Source organism: Pelophylax lessonae (assembly GCF_965119305.1).
Source record: "Pelophylax lessonae genome assembly, chromosome: 7".
In the NCBI taxonomy this organism is placed as follows: domain Eukaryota; kingdom Metazoa; phylum Chordata; class Amphibia; order Anura; family Ranidae; genus Pelophylax; species Pelophylax lessonae.
In genome coordinates, this window is record NC_138774.1 from 273,289,068 (window position 1) to 273,305,100 (window position 16,033).

Sequence of the window (16,033 nt, forward strand, 5' to 3'; positions counted from 1 at the left end):
GACCTGGAAATTCCATTTCCAACCAATTTCCTGCAGAGTAAGCACAGTAATCTCCAGGTTGTCCATCAGAGCAGTCGGAGACTCTGCTCGCAGGAGATGATCATCCAGGTACTCCAGTACCGCAATCCTCCGCTGGCACAACAAGTCTGACACTTTATGAAGATCTGAGGCGAGATCAAAGGGTAATGCCACAAATTGATAATGCGCCTCGCCCACGGCAAGCTGAGCAAGCGCGGGTGACCAACATAAGGTAAGCGTGGGCGTAGGCAAGCGTCCTTGATATCAATAGAGGCCAGAAGATCCCCTTGATGTAGTGATGCCACTACCGTACAAATGGACTCCATTTGGAACTTCTGTACCCGCGCATAGTGGTTCAGAGCTTTGAGGTCCACGATTGGACGCACCTTGTCCTCCTTCCTGGGAAATGTAAACAGGTTTGAAGAAAAACCTTTGAAAACGTTCCGATTCTGGAACAATCACCCCTTATAGTAGCAAGTCTTGCACCGCCCCGAAGAGACCTCGCGGGCAGTCTGGGGATAAACGCAAGCTAGAAGGAAAGAACCTCTCTGGTGAAAAAACCTGAAACCCGATCTTGTAGTTGGACCGAATCAGCTTGTGGAACCACTTGACTTGAATCAGGGAGGTCCACGGGTCCGAAAGGACCCGCTCTCGCTTACCAGACTAGGTCCTACTGGGACCTCCGGAGGAAGTCCTTACAAACTTAGATCCCTTGTCTTGAGAGCCAGCTTAGCGCTATCATCCAGAGAGGATATGAACAGGCAATCCCACACAAAGTAAAGATCAGATAAGGCCGCCTTGGAATTCTGGTCCGCAGACCAGCATTGCAGCCATATCCTGCGCCGAAGGACCACTGCTGTCATGAACAGCCTAGAGTAGTGGTTCTCAACTCTGGTCCTCAGGACTCACTAACAAGCAAGATTTTAAGTATCACCTTGGGGAAATGCAGACTAAAATACTGCAATCACTGAGCAGCAAAATACATCACCTGTGATGTATTTCAGTTATCTTGCAAACCTTGCCTGTTAGTGGGTCCCGAGCCCCGGAGTTTAGAACCACTGACCTAGAGACTAAGGCCCCTTTCACGCGGCTCCGTTCCATCGACGGAGCCGTTCTGCTCAGCGGGGAATCGTTCCGCCGATCCCCGCTGAGCAGGGGGATGACAGCTCTGTCTCCGCTCTGTGTGCGGAGACGGAGGTGTCAGATCTCCGCTGTTATCTATGGCAGAATCGGAAGAGAACGGACCGCCTGTCCGTTCTCATCCGATCCGATCCACCAGACAGATGAAAAATAGGGTTTCCATTTGTCCAGATTTGACGGACAGGATTCGTTCAGATGTCAGCGGACATGTCTCCGCTGACATCCATGCATCTCTTATGGGGCAGCGGGACATCCATTCAGATTCGCCTAAAAAAAACTGACAAGCAGATCTGAACGGTCCGCATGTGTAAAAAGAAGCCTAAGAGAGCCGAATCCAGAGAGACATCACAGACAAACTGCAACCCCTGGATCAACCGGTCCGCCAGCTCCGCAAAGGCAGGAAGCAGCTTTTCCCCCTCCAGATCCTAGCGCAAAATCTTTGTCCACTCCGACAGAGTCTGGTGACCGAACAGGCCACAGTAAACATGTGGCAGACCAAAGTCTCAGCACTCCTGTCAAAGGGATGTTTAAAAGCCGGAGACAACTCCACCAGAATTAGGGTGGATTTATTCAGCCTGGAAACCTGAACGTCCACCACAGGTGGGACTGTCCACTTATTCAAACAGAGACTCGTTAAAGAGAAACTGTCTAGTGAAACGCTTAGGCACCACCATATTGCGTTTAGGACAACTCAACTGGCTCGTAAAAATTTTGTCAAAGTAGGCAGAAAAAGGGAATAACTTTGCTGCTTTTGAGGAGCTGCGGATACCAAAAGGGGACCAGCGACTCCAATACAGAAGCAGCTGCATCCTCCATTTGTAAAGTTACCTGCACCGATACCATCAGTGCATCCACCAGCGCCTTTTTATGCGCGGCTGTAATAGAAAAGGAATCATCCTCACTATCAGAGCAGTCGAAGTGCGTGAACGCAAACCCAGTAGGGTAGCTACATACTAAGCTCACCCGAAACATTATAATCAGGGGAGGCCGCCGACTGAGATCCTGCAAGGGAATGCTGGCCCAGGGTCCACAAATGGACCACCCATGAGACCCCGCCAAAACCAAGGGGGTCGCCCTCCGAGCCCTCTATAGAGGACATAATAGGACATAGCCCCCTTAAAGGCGCTCAGCCGCCAGGACGCGAGAGCCCCAGCAGGGCCGACTACCCAGGGCAGTGTAGGGGTAGGCGGATACCCACGCGGGAGGCAGTGGCTTCAGCCATCCTCACAGGGGCTGCCTCATATAGGTTCCGGTCAGCGGCCCCGACGAGTAGACCACAAAGCAACGGCCTAAAATTTCTGGCCAGATCCGGCTGCGTGAGGCACGTACCCGCAGATGTTAAAACATTCACCCTCCCCCCCTTAACGACCACCGCAGGGAGCCCCGAGGTCATCCCTGCCCTAGTCCCCGCCCCCCCCGTTACGCTGCAGGAACACCAGGTCAGCAGCAGCAACTCCAACCAGCCCCCTTGAAGAACATGTGGCAACAGGCAGCTCATAACTGTACCCAGGGAGGGAGGGGGGGGGGTAATGGAGGGCCGAAAGACCCACAGTGACCAAAATTTAGAGGGGCTGGGGGAAAGGAAGGGGAACCTGGGGGTCCGCCCATCCCAGGAAGGGGCCCACGTCCTTCCCGAAAGGCCACCAGGGAAGGGGGGAGGCTACTTACCATACCATGAAACAGGGTGGGCACCACTCAAGGCAGACCACCTCTCCATCGGAATGGGGGTGCTGCAGGCCAGGAGACACGCTGCGACTCAGGCCTGGACCAGGTCGTATGCGTCTTTGCGAGACATTTAACTTGCAGGCCAGCCCCTGTCCAGTGGGGCTATGTCGCGGCGACCTAGCGTGGAGCTGAGGTATGCACGCACTCGCTGGCCAGACTAGGGAGACCGCAAGGATCTGGAGCTGTGTCCGTCAATGAACGAAAGAGAAATCACAAATTTTGGGTTGTCACCAGAAAAGTAATAGGGGAAATCTTCCAATGGGGACACTAATTCTGGTGACCTGGGGGGCCTCAAGGGATTTCCTTAATTTGCAGGGATTTCCTCTCACTTCCTGCTTTAGTTATAGGATAGGAAGTGAAGGAAAATCTCCGCAATGGGACACAGATGATAAAAAAAAAAAAAAAAAAAACGGGTTATAACCCTCCCTTACTCTCTCCAAAAATTAAAAAATAAATAAATCTTTGCCTTTGGTTCTACTTTAACATTCAGCTTATTAGTTGACAACTTATAGCCCACCCTCCTGTGGTGATTTGTTCCACCTCCAAGTATAAAAAGATGCAGCGTTTTTCCTTCCATAAGTCTCAGGTAAATTAGAGCTCAGTACTCACGTGTGTACTGCTAATCCCTTCCAGCAGCAGTCTGGTGACTTCAGCCTGGCGATCAAACTCTGTTTGGGCCACTCGCAACTCGTGTTCTGCCTGTAAGAGAATTAAACAATCTTTCTCAGATAAATACAAGAAAATTCTAAAGTGCACCTGTCAGAAGTGGCAGCCATTTTGTAGGTTTTCCAATGTTTCAGAAAATGAATCCAGTGGAAACTAGAGACATCACTGTGGCATGTGGCACAGAATGAGAGGCTTACCCATTGGTTGTTCCTCATTATAGTGGCTTCCAGTGTCTAAAATCCAGGCTTTTGTCAAAATATTGATCCTTTATTAACCACTTACAGCCCATTCAGACTGGCGCGACACGACTTGCTGGGGCGACCTCCGCGCGACTTGCAGGGACTTCATATAATTGAAGTCAATGCAAGTCACCTCCAGGTCGCCCCAAAGTAGTACAGGACCCTTTTTCTAAGTCGGAGCGACTTGAGTCGCTCCTATTAGAACGGGTCCTGTACTATTCAATGGCGAGCAACCGACCACGACTTGTCAGGCAACCAAGTCGCCTGACAAGTCGCGCTAGTGTGAATGGACCCTTAAGGACCGCCCAAGTACATATACTGTACATGATTCTTTGTATCGGCTCTGGGGTGGGAGCGCGCGCGTGCTGTCGGAGCCGCGCCCCCTGCTGCGAATGGACACAGCAGAAGCCAATCAGCGGGTCCAGCGGCCGCAATCGTTCAGAGGAATGTCAGAATGGCGATCTGCCTATGTAAACAAGGCAGCCTGTCATTCTGTCAGACAGGAAGAGAGAGATCTTGTGTTCCTACTAATCAGGAACACCGATGTCTCTTCCTGTAGTCAGTCCATCTCCAACACAGTTAGAAATCACTCTCTAGGAGCACACTTTACCCTTTGATAGACCCTGGTGTTAACCCCTTCCCTGCCAGTGTAATTTATACAGTGACAGTGCTTTTTTGTTTTAGCAATGATCACTGTATTAGTGTCACTGGTCCCCAAAAAGTGTCACTTAGTGTCAGATTTGTCTGTCGCAATCCAGCTAAAAATCACTGATTGCCGACATTACTAATAAAATCGAAAAAAAAAAAAAAAAGAAGTTCATAAATCTATCCCATAGTTTATAGACGCTATAACTTTTGCGCAAACCAATCAATGTATGCTTTTTGGGATTTTTTTGTTTAGCAGAATACAAATTGGCCTAAACTGATGAAGAACTTTGATTTTTTTTTTTTTTACATTGGATAGGATTTATAGCAGAAAGTAAAAAATATTGTTTTTATTTTCAAAATTGTCGATCTTTTTTTGTTTATAGCGCAAAAAATAAAAAAAAAAACACAAAAAGGTAATCAAATGCTACAAAAAGAAAGCTCTATTTGTGGGGAAAAAAAGAACATCAATTTTATTTGGGTACAGCGTTGCACGACTGCACGTGATTGTTAATCGTACAGCCCCTTTCAGCACACAACTGTGCAATATGACAGGCGTACTTTAGTAACTTACTGCAACATCCACAAACAGACAGCAAGCATTTATTTGGCATCAGCCAACCTCAGTTGAAAGGGCATAAGCTAAGAAGGCAAAGTTCCTTAACACGAAACAAACACCACTATAAAAGGTAGCAAAGTCAATTTAAGTTGCTAAAGGGTTACTGTACTTTGCACCTCATTCTGTCATTTTGCAGCTTCATCCAAAATGGGTATTTTTTATTTGCTGACAATTTTTATTCTCAGATATCCAACAATTGTGGGCATCAAAGTACCAGTGATGGCCCCATGCTCCCCCGATGGATTCTATACAAGTTCTAACAAAATCGGGAGATACATCTTTGAGAAGGTGACCCCCCCCTACACAACCAACTTTGGGGTAATCTGACCAATGACATCTTCAAAATTAGAAAGGGACTATCTTCCCCTGACATCATGGAAGAGTTGTAGTTGAATTCCGTTGTTGTACACTTAACTACCCTCAGATTATACAAAACAGAATGTTTAATGTATTACACAAACCCCAGGGAACTATTGAACACCGAAAGGGATCCATGTTTTTTAATAAAAATACAAGGAATTTGTAGGAGACGGCAAGTTAAGCTGATTATTCAGATCACTGCAATCCGTTGAAGGTGTTTATCCACCTAGCTGCAAAATCCCCTTGAAACTATTGCAAGTCTTTAAATGAAAATGGTTTATAAAGTGAACTTGACACAACATCTCTACTGCTTCCTGGCTGGTAATCAGTGCCAGACAGAAAACCGTTCAAACTCAACTCCAGGCAGATATATACAGTCAGGTCCATAAATATTGGGACATCGACACAATTCTAATCTTTTTGGCTCTATACACCACCACAATGGATTTGAAATGAAACAAACAAGACGTGCGTTAACTGCAGACTTTCCGCTTTAATTTGAGGGTATTTACATCCAAATCAGATGAAAGGTGTAGGAATTACAACAGTTTGTATATGTGCCTCCTACTTTTTAAAGGGACCAAAAGTAATGGGACAATTGGCTGCTCAGCTGTTCCATGGCCAGGTGTGTGTTATTCCTTCATTATCCCATTTACAAGGAGCAGATAAAAGGTCCAGAGTTCATTTCAAGTGTGCTATTTGCATTTGGAATCTGTTGCTGTCAACTCTCAATATGAGATCCAAAAAGCTGTCACTATCAGTGAAGCAAGCCATAATTAGGCTGAAAAAACAAAACAGACCCATCAGAGAGATAGCAAAAACATTAGGTGTGGCCAAATCAACTGCTTGGAACATCCTTAAAAAGAAAGAACGCACCGGTGAGCTCAGCAACACCAAAAGACCCGGAAGACCACAGAAAACAACTGTGGTAAATGACCGAAGAATTCTTTCCCTGGTGAGGAATACACCCTTCACAACAGTTGGCCAGATCAAGAACACTCTCCAGGAGGTAGGTGTATGTGTGCCAGATCAAGAACACTCTCCAGGAGGTAGGTGTATGTGTGCCAGATCAAGAACACTCTCCAGGAGGTAGGTGTATGTGTGTCAAAGTCAACAATCAAGAGAAGACTTCACCAGAGTGAATACAGAGGGTTCACCACAAGATGTAAACCATTGGTGAGCCTCAAAAACAGGAAGGCCAGATTAGAGTTTGCCAAACAACATCTAAAAAAGCCTTCACAGTTCTGGAACAACATCCTATGGACAGATGAGACCAAGATCAACTTGTACCAGAGTGATGGGAAGAGAAGAGTATGGAGAAGGAAAGGAACTGCTCATGATCCTAAGCATACAACCTCATCATGTGAAGCATGGTGGTGGTAGTGTCATGGCGTGGGCATGTATGGCTGCCAATGGAACTGGTTCTCTTGTATTTATTGATAATGTGACTGCTGACAAAAGCAGCAGGATGAATTCTGAAGTGTTTCGGGCAATATTATCTGCTCATATTCATCCAAATGCTTCAGAACTCATTGGACGGCGCTTCACAGTGCAGATGGACAATGACCCGAAGCATACTGCGAAAGCAACCAAAGAGTTTTTTGAGGGAAAGAAGTGGAATGTTATGCAATGGCCAAGTCAATCACCTGACCTGAATCCGATTGAGCATGCATTTCACTTGCTGAAGGCAAAACTGAAGGGAAATGCCCCAAGAACAAGCAGGAACTGAAGACAGTTGCAGTAGATGCCTGGCAGAGCATCACCAGGGATGAAACCCAGCGTCTGGTGATGTCTATGCGTTCCAGACTTCAGGCTGTAATTGACTGCAAAGGATTTGCAACCAAGTATGAAAAAGTGAAAGTTTGATTTATGATTGTTAATCTGTCCCATTACTTTTGGTCCCTTTAAAAAGTAGGAGGCACATATACAAACTGTTGTAATTCCTACACCTTTCATCTGATTTGGATGTAAATACCCTCAAATTAAAGCGGAAAGTCTGCAGTTAATGGACATCTTGTTTGTTTCATTATCAATCCATTGTGGGGGTGTATAGAACCAAAAAGATTCAAATTGTGTCGATGTCCCAATATTTATGGACCTGACTGTATATTCATGTCATAAATTAATACAGCCTTAAAAGTTCTATATAAATGAAAGCACCTGAACCTTGGTTTTAGGCTTTTTCAGTGCACTGTGCAGCAGTGCTTTGAATGGGGGGTGGAAGGAACAGCACAAGGAGCCAATCAGATGTGATGCAGTGCAAATAGAAGACAAGAGCAGAGAGATGACCCAATCATTCTGCTGTCTCTCCTTCACTATCCATGTCACAGAGTGGTGTGAGGAGGAGACCTCTAAATGTTACCTGAACTGCAGCAAATTTTAAATTACACCTACATTATGACTAGCGAGTTATATTTAATCACATCCCTATTGGACAGTTAAAACACAGAAAAGAAAGGGAGTTGGGACTTTGCATATGATACTAGTTGATATACATCATGTACAACAACATCTTAACCATTTACTGCATATCGACGTACCCATACGTCGGGTAATTTTGCGGGGTTATACCGGGATGATGCCTCTAGCTCAGTGTTTTTCAACTCCGGTCCTCAGGGCACACTAACAGGCCAGGTTTGCAAGAAAACTGAAGTACATCACAGGTGATCTCATTTGCTGCTCAGGGATTGCAGTATTCTAGTCTGCATCTCCCCAAGGTAATACTTAAAATCTGGCCTGTTAGTGTGCCCTGAGGACCGGAGTTGAAAAACACTGCTCTAGCTAGAGGCATCATCCCGGTACCGTGGTTTGAAGCCGACGGTCTGCTTTCCATCGGTAACGACCGATGCGGCACGTCCGCCGGCTGGATGGAGTCCCGATGAATGCCGGAAACGGCATTGATCGGGTCTCCAATGATGTAACCCGGAGGCGGCGTCCATGACGTCACTTCCGGGTTACTGTGCTGCAAAAGGCGGCAAATTTGAAAAACGGCTGTATGCAAAAACGCAGTTTTCGGCGTTTTGCATACATGGAAGTGTAGTGGAGGGGTCTAGGGTCTTTTAGACCCCCGATCCCTCCATAAAGTGTACCTGTCACTACATATTGGTGTCACAAGGGATGTTTACATTGCTTGTGACAGCAATAAAAGTGATCAGATTTTTTTTTTTTAAAAAAAACCTGTAATAAAGTTAAAAAAAAAAGAAAAAATAAATAGGAAAAAAAAAAAATTTAGCCGCCCGGTCACCGTTAGCTCGCGCACAAAAAAAACGTATACGCAAGTCGAGCCGCGAATGAAATCGCTGTTCAAACCACACATGTGAGGTATCGCCGCGACCACCAGAGCGTGGGCAATAATTAAAAAAAAAGAGCTACACTCTAACTCCAAACTGGTAACTGTTAAATAAATTTAAAGCGTCGCCGATTGAGATCTCCATTGACCGTAGTGTGTCGCCATCCCACGGGGGGGGGGGAGGGGGGGGGGGTGCAATTTTAAACCGTAACATGTTGGGTATCTATTTACTCGGCGTGACATCATCTTTCACAATATACAAAAAAATGGGCTAACTTTACTGTTTAGTATTTTTTAAATGCAGTGAAATGTGATTTTTCAAATTTTTTCCAAAAAAATGGCGTTTTAATGACCGCTGCGCAAATACCGCGTGACAAAAAATTTTGCAATGATCGGCATTTTATTCTCCAGAGTCTTTGCTAAAAAAATATATATAATGTTTGGGGGTTCCAAGTAGTTTTCTAGGAAAAAATACTGGTTTTAACTTGTAAACAAAAAGTGTCCGAAATAGGGCTAGGGCTTAAGTGGTTAAATTACATTTTATTTTTTTATACAATGTTAAAAATTCAAGACTATGGAGCTGCAAATTAACCATAGACAAAATAGAATTACAAAAGGAATCCAAGCGCTACACAGACTGTTGGCACTATATAAATTCTATGTAATAATAATAAAATGTCCACAGGAGGAATACCCCACCGCTCAGCATAGTCCATTATATATAATGGAATTGATCTTTCCTTTAAGGTAAGTGCTGGTCTATCGCTGGGGGTATGGTGTGCTGGTCAGTGTGTTTTTCAAACCAAGGGATCTGGATCATCAAGAAACTGTGGAACAATCTATATAGGAGAGGATGTTCACTATAATGGAGCAATCACAACCCAATTACTGCTAATAGAGGAAAAAGCAGCAAGGGATAAAAACCCTACAAAGACGGGGATACAAGGGGGCCGCTAAATGCAATTATAATGATCTCCCTTCCTATGACTGCTATGTGACCCAGTTTCTAAGCTTATTCAGGGAGTAAATTCAAGGCTTACTTTGCAGAAAGAAATTCACACCTTTTGTTATTAAAGGAACACTCAAAAGGGATGATGGGCCATATTTCATATTGTTAGGTTAGCAGCTTCAGAGGAATAGTCAGGATTTTCCAATCCCTGATAGAACTTGAAACAGCCAATGGTAACACACACACACACACATACTATTGTGCAAAAGTTTTAGGCTGGTGTGAAAAAATGCTGTCAATTAATGAATGCTTTTAGAAATAGAAGTGTTAATAGTTTCCTTTATCAATTAACAAAATGGGAAGTAAACGAAGAGAAGAGCAATCCAATCAAATCAATATTTGGTATGACCACCCTTTGCCTTCAAAACATCAATTCTTCTAGGTACACAATGGGGTTGGTTTACTAAAACTGGGAGAGTGTAAAATCTGGTGCAGCTCTGCATAGAAACCAATCAGCTTCCAGATAATTTTGTAAAAGCTTTAAGTGTTACTAAACCCAGGAGCCTGCATTCACTATATCTGGTCTCCCACAGTACATAGAACATGGAAATGCAATTATATTAGTAAATATAAACTGCTAAATACCTTTTCTCATCAGCAGTATATAGCAGTCTTGTGGCTTTCTATCAGTGTCTGGTAAAAGCTTGTAGGAGTAGTTTTCATTCTTCTCTGAGTGTCCTATGAGGCTGCAGGACCCCTGTCTGGGCAGTATTGATTGTCCCTGTGCTGATCACATGCACCGTCCCAAAATCTACAAACTCTCTAGCAATTCACACCAAACTGAGCATGTGCGGAGTGCCCCCAAGGCTCTGTACTATCAGAAGATGGATTGGGGACAGAGGAAAAAGTGGAGGATCAGAGAAGACAGGATCAAACAACCTTTTTACACAATGCAGAGGTTAGGTTCCACAGTGAGTATAAAAAGCATGCTTTACTGCATATACAGACTGATTTTACTGTTGTGGGTTTAGTAAGACTTTGTAAGACTAACTGAACAAGTTGGAGAAAGAAGCCGAATGCTAACCATCTTGGAGAACTAACCACACATCTTCTGTGGATGTAGGCTGCCTCAGATCCTTCTGTCTCTTCATGTAATCCCAAACACACTCCATGATGTTGAGATCAGGGCTCTGTGGGGGCCAAACCATCACTTCCCGTACTCCTTGTTCTTTGCACTGAAGATAGTTCTTAATGACATTGGCTGTATGTTTTGGGAAGTTGTCCTGCTGCATAATAAATTCAGGGCCAATCACACACCTCCCTGATAATATTGCATGATGGATAAGTATCGGCCTGTATTTCTCAGTATTAAGGGCACCATTAATTAGGCAATGTTGAGGACCATAGACACAGGGGTCAGCCAAGAAAACAATGTAGCAGATGAAAGACACATCATGCTTACTCCCCTTCCACATCAGAAGATGTCCAGCAGTGCCATCAGCACAGGACTAGCGAAAAGCAGTGGGACCCAGGTACACTCATCTACCATCTGAAGAAGTCTGGCCAGAAGTACTCTTCATGGAAAAATTGTGGCCTAAATACTATACCACCGACGTTGAAACAAGCCTAAGCAACTCAACTATGCACAAAAACATAGGAACTGGGGGTGCAGAAATATGGCAGCAGGTGCTCGGGACGGACGAGTCAAAATGTGAAATATTTGGCTGTAGTCGGAGGCAGTTTGTTGGCTGAAGGGCTGGAGAACAGTACAATGAGTGTCTACAGACAACAGTGAAGAATTATGGGGGTTCCTTGCAAGTTTGGGGCTGCAGTTATGCATATGAAGTTGGAGATTTGGTCAGGATCAATGGTGATCTCAATGCTAAGAAATACAGACAGATACTTATCCACCATGCCATACCATCAGGGAGCCCTGTGATTGGCCCCAAATGTATTCTGCAGCAGGACAATGACCCCAAACATACAGCCAATGTCATTAAGCACTATCTCCAGTGTAAAGAAGAACAAGGAGTCCTGGAAGTGATGGTTTGGCCCCCACAGAGCCCTGATCTCAACAATAGGTCTGTCTGGGATTACATGAAAAGACAGAAGGATTTGAGGCAGCCTACATTCACAGAAGATCTGTGGTTACTTCTCCAAGATGTATGGAACAACCTACCTGCCGGGTTCCTTCAAAGTGTACATAGAACTGACTAAATAATGCAGTTTTGAAGGCAAAGGGTGGTCGCACCAAATATCGATTTGATTTGGATTTCTCTTCTGTTCAATTACTTTCCATTTTGTTAACTGATAAAAAAAAACTATTAGCACTTCTATTTCTCCCATTTCTATTTTTTTTTCACACCACACCTGCCTAAAACCTTTTCACAGTACTGTACTGTATTTACACAAACTGTGTATACACACACACACCGATCAGCCATAACATTACGACAGGCAAGTTAACATGTTGTCCCTCAACTTGATCTCTTAAAAATAGCAAAAAGGGGCAAGTATAAGGATTTGAAGGACTGGGTCAGAGCAACTACAAACCTGCAGCTCTTGTGGGATGTTCCCAGGATGCAGCGGCCAGGACCTACCAAAAGTGGTCCAAGGACATAAAACCGGTGAACCAGCAACAGGGTCATGGGTGGCCAAGGCTCATTGACTCAGGGAGCAAAAGCTGGCCCGTGTACTCTGATCCAATAGAAGAGCTACTGTAGCTCAAATTGCTGAAAAAGTGAATGCTGCTTCCGATAGAAAAGGTCTCAGAACACAGTGCATCTCAGCTTTTCTGTATGGGGCGGTGTAGCATCAGACAAATGAGTGCCCATCCTGACCCTTGTACACAGCCAAAAGCACCTACAATGGGTATGTTAGCATTAGACCTGGACCACGGTGCAATGGAACAATGTGGTCTGGTCTGATGAATTCAAGAATGGTTTCAGGAACACAACAGTGTGTGTTGGCCTCCACATTCTCCAGATCTCAATTTAGAAAAAAAAAAAGCATCTGTGGGATGTGCTGGTAGAACAGGTTCAATCTGTGAAGACGCCACCTCAGCACTTACAGTCCATGCTTTAAAGCATGGGTGTCAAACTAAATTTCCTCGCGGGCCACATCAGCATTATGGTTGCCCTCAGGATTAGATGTCCAGAGCATCCCATGCCCCCTTACACCCTTACATGGGATTTCAAGAACCCCCCCACCATCAGAAGTCAAGAGTCACCCACCCTTCCTTCCATCACAATGCACCCCCTTACCTTGTGTTGCTACCAGGAAGAAAATGCACGTGGATCTGGGAAGAAGTGCAGGGTCTGGAGAACCAGAGGAGGGCTGAAGTCAGCATTCAGAATCTGATGAATGCTGAGACCAGGGGAGGCAAAGGCAAGGTGGTGTTGCGGCTGCACATAGAGGTGCAGGATCTGCAGGAGGAGTTCTGCCCTCCTCTCTGCTGCAGACTGCTGAGAAAGGGGAGGGGGGAGATGAGCCTTTCTGCAGCTGCACAGAGGAGTGCAGGACCTGGCAAAGAAGTTCTGTCCTCTCTGCTGCCGATTACAGAGACAAGGTGGGTGCTGCAGCTGAAGGAGAGGTGTGAGGGCCACATGAAATGGCCTGGGGGGCCACATTCGGCCCCCGGGCCTTGTGTTTGACACCTGTGCTTTAAAGGATTATGGTGGGTGGTAGTAATGTTATGGCTGATCGGTGTATATTTTAATCTATATCCAAACTGCCATATCTTCAATATAGTGGCCACTTACAACAATTTGACACCAACCTCTGACACAGTCACATACACACTCCCTTTGGAAATCTCCTAAAACCTTTCCATGGGAAAGGGGAGATTAAGCTCCCAGTGTTGTTGTAAATCAATTAGTAGCACCTAAAAATTCCCAGTGTTCCCTATACCAGCCTTTTTTCAACCAGGGTGCCCTGAGATTTCTTCAGGAGTGCCTTGGGAAAATGCCTAAAAAAAAAAAACTTACCCCAAATTGCATACAAGCCAGTGGGTGGGTGAAGCCTGGCTTTTAGTTACACAAAGCCATTGGTTTTCATTGTACACCATTACAACCTTCTAGCTGCCAACCTCCTAATGACCAATCAGTTGATAAGTGGGCTGTCAGTTGCCTGCATATCATCTTGGTTTGACCCTAACTTGCCTCTCTCCATCAGCTTTTGGGGAATCATTAGCCAAGTCAGTGGTCCTCAACCTTGGCCTACAGGGCCCACTAACAGGCCAGATTTTAGGTATTACCTTGGGGAGATGCAGACTAGAATACTGCAATCACTGAGCAGCAAATGATATCACCTGGGATGTATTTCAGTTATCTTGCAAATCTGGCCTGTTAGTGGGCCCTGTAGGCCAGGGTTGAGGACCACTGAGCTAAGTGATAGAGAAAAAGTGAGGAAGAAGAGAAACATTGGAATACTAGTCAGTATCAGCTTGAAAAAGTGTATTTGCTCCGGAAGAATAAATCACCTTTACCGTTGGGTGTTCTACGTTTACATATGTAAAACGATCAGAATCGCTTTTTATTTTAGAATAGGGTGCCTCGAGATTGTCCATAATTTTTTTAAAGGGTGCCTTGACTGAAAAAAGGTTAAGAAACACTGCCGTACACTGAATTTCAGGGAAGGTCTCCTTTCCTCACCTGGCTGCCGCTCCTCTCCTCCGCAGGCCGCAGCTCCACCCCTCATGACTGACGTCAGTAGCAGGGAATCCCCGGCCCGCCCCCTGCAGCTGTCAGAAGGGCAACGCAGCAGAGGACAGAGAGAGAGAGGAGAGGGAGCCAGAGCCAACGGGCCACCGCATCATGTATGTTTATGATCAGCGCTGCACTCAGATATTTTGTGTGTGTGGAATGAAGCTCCGGGGGGGGGGGGGCGGCACCGCCCCCCCCTTGCGGATGCCCATGGATGTACTGAGTGGTAGTGCGGTGTGAATTGCAGAACTGGATGAACAGAAATACACATCTTTTGACATGTAAAACAGCCCTCATATATGAATTTCAAATGGATATTTAGTTTGCCTGGAGTTTGGTTTTAACACAAGTTCACTCTAGAAACAAGCGCTCTCTAGAAACTGTTGTCAAGGGGCCAGTTGAGCGCATTTTAACACCAGCAATCAAGGGGAGTTTGAAGCTAGGAAGAAAACTACACATTAAAAAAAAGTCTCCAGCAATAATCAATTTGTATTTGTCATTGTAAACAAGTCATTTACTAACAGCCCCTGCATAATGTCATTGGCATGCAATGAGAGGTGACATGTATTTTGGCAGTTGCAGAGTCTTGGAGATTGAAATGGAACAATATATTCCCAATTTTCACACATTCATTCTTATTCACGGTTTGTGAATTGTCCCTTTCTATGTATAACAGGGCGGCTTCAGTCATTACCATAGTCGCCATCTTACATTTGTCCTTCCGGTCTATTTTAGTGGTTTGATACATTCAGTTTCAGATCATAGAGAAGAAATACCATTATGCTATATTCACTAATCAACATTTTTATAAAAGCATTTAATTTCCTTTAAAATGGTACCTAAAAGTAAAATAGTCACAAATATTTTGAGTCAATTACCAAATGTGACACTTCAGAATGCAGTTTTTAAATTATGGAATAAAATTAAAAAAAATGTGGGAGGACAGATTTCCAAACCCTGGGACTGTCTCTGAAAAATCAGCAATAGTTCTCAGCTATGTATCATATTCGCCTGGTTGTAAATGTGAAGAGCCAATCAGGAGAGCAGAAAGTATTGATGAATTTAAGAAGACTCGATGATGTAATTTCTTGGCCTGCTTCCTTGGCACATCAATCATGCATTTCTTTTATTTTTCTAATTAAGATGGCAAAAATGAAAGTCTGGAAGCTGTCACATTTGATGTCTGGAAAATAACAATCACCTGTCCCTACCCATCCAGAAGAGCTTTTTCAGGAGGAGGAGGAGAGGGTCATGCTAGGGAGGGATGTTATAAACAAAACAGAGGAGGATAAACAGCCAACAAACAAAAATGGACGCCTTGGTCAGTCCTATTTCTGGCATTTACGCCAGGTCTAGAAACAATAGGTGCCCTGCACGAATTTAAAGGTATAGGACAGTGGTTTCCCAACCCACAGCCTCAGAAAACACCAGCAGACCACTAGATAATCAATGAAAAAAAGGCTTCGGACATGAACGGTACATTCCTGACTTACAGCAGAGCTATACTCAAATGTTAACCACTTAAGCCCCCGGAAGGTTTTACCCCCTTAATGACCAGCCCATTTTTTTGCGATCCGGCACGGTGTTAATTTAACTGACAAATTGCACGGTTGTGTGACGATTTACCCTAATAAAATTGATGTTCTTTTTCTCCCACAAATAGAGCTATATTTTTTTTTT

General features: G+C 44.7%; 1 protein-coding gene across 5 annotated transcripts in view; it reads right to left on the reverse strand.

Annotated features, from left to right (window-relative positions):
- Positions 1-16,033, reverse strand: part of SH3GLB2 (SH3 domain containing GRB2 like, endophilin B2) — a 143,431-nt gene that overhangs the window by 24,459 nt on the left and 102,939 nt on the right. For all 5 annotated transcript variants that reach the window (XM_082263088.1, XM_082263087.1, XM_082263086.1 and 2 more), the window contains one exon: positions 3,493-3,582. In XM_082263088.1, the coding sequence (XP_082119214.1) occupies positions 3,493-3,582 (90 nt within the window). The remainder of the gene's footprint in view (positions 1-3,492; positions 3,583-16,033) is intronic.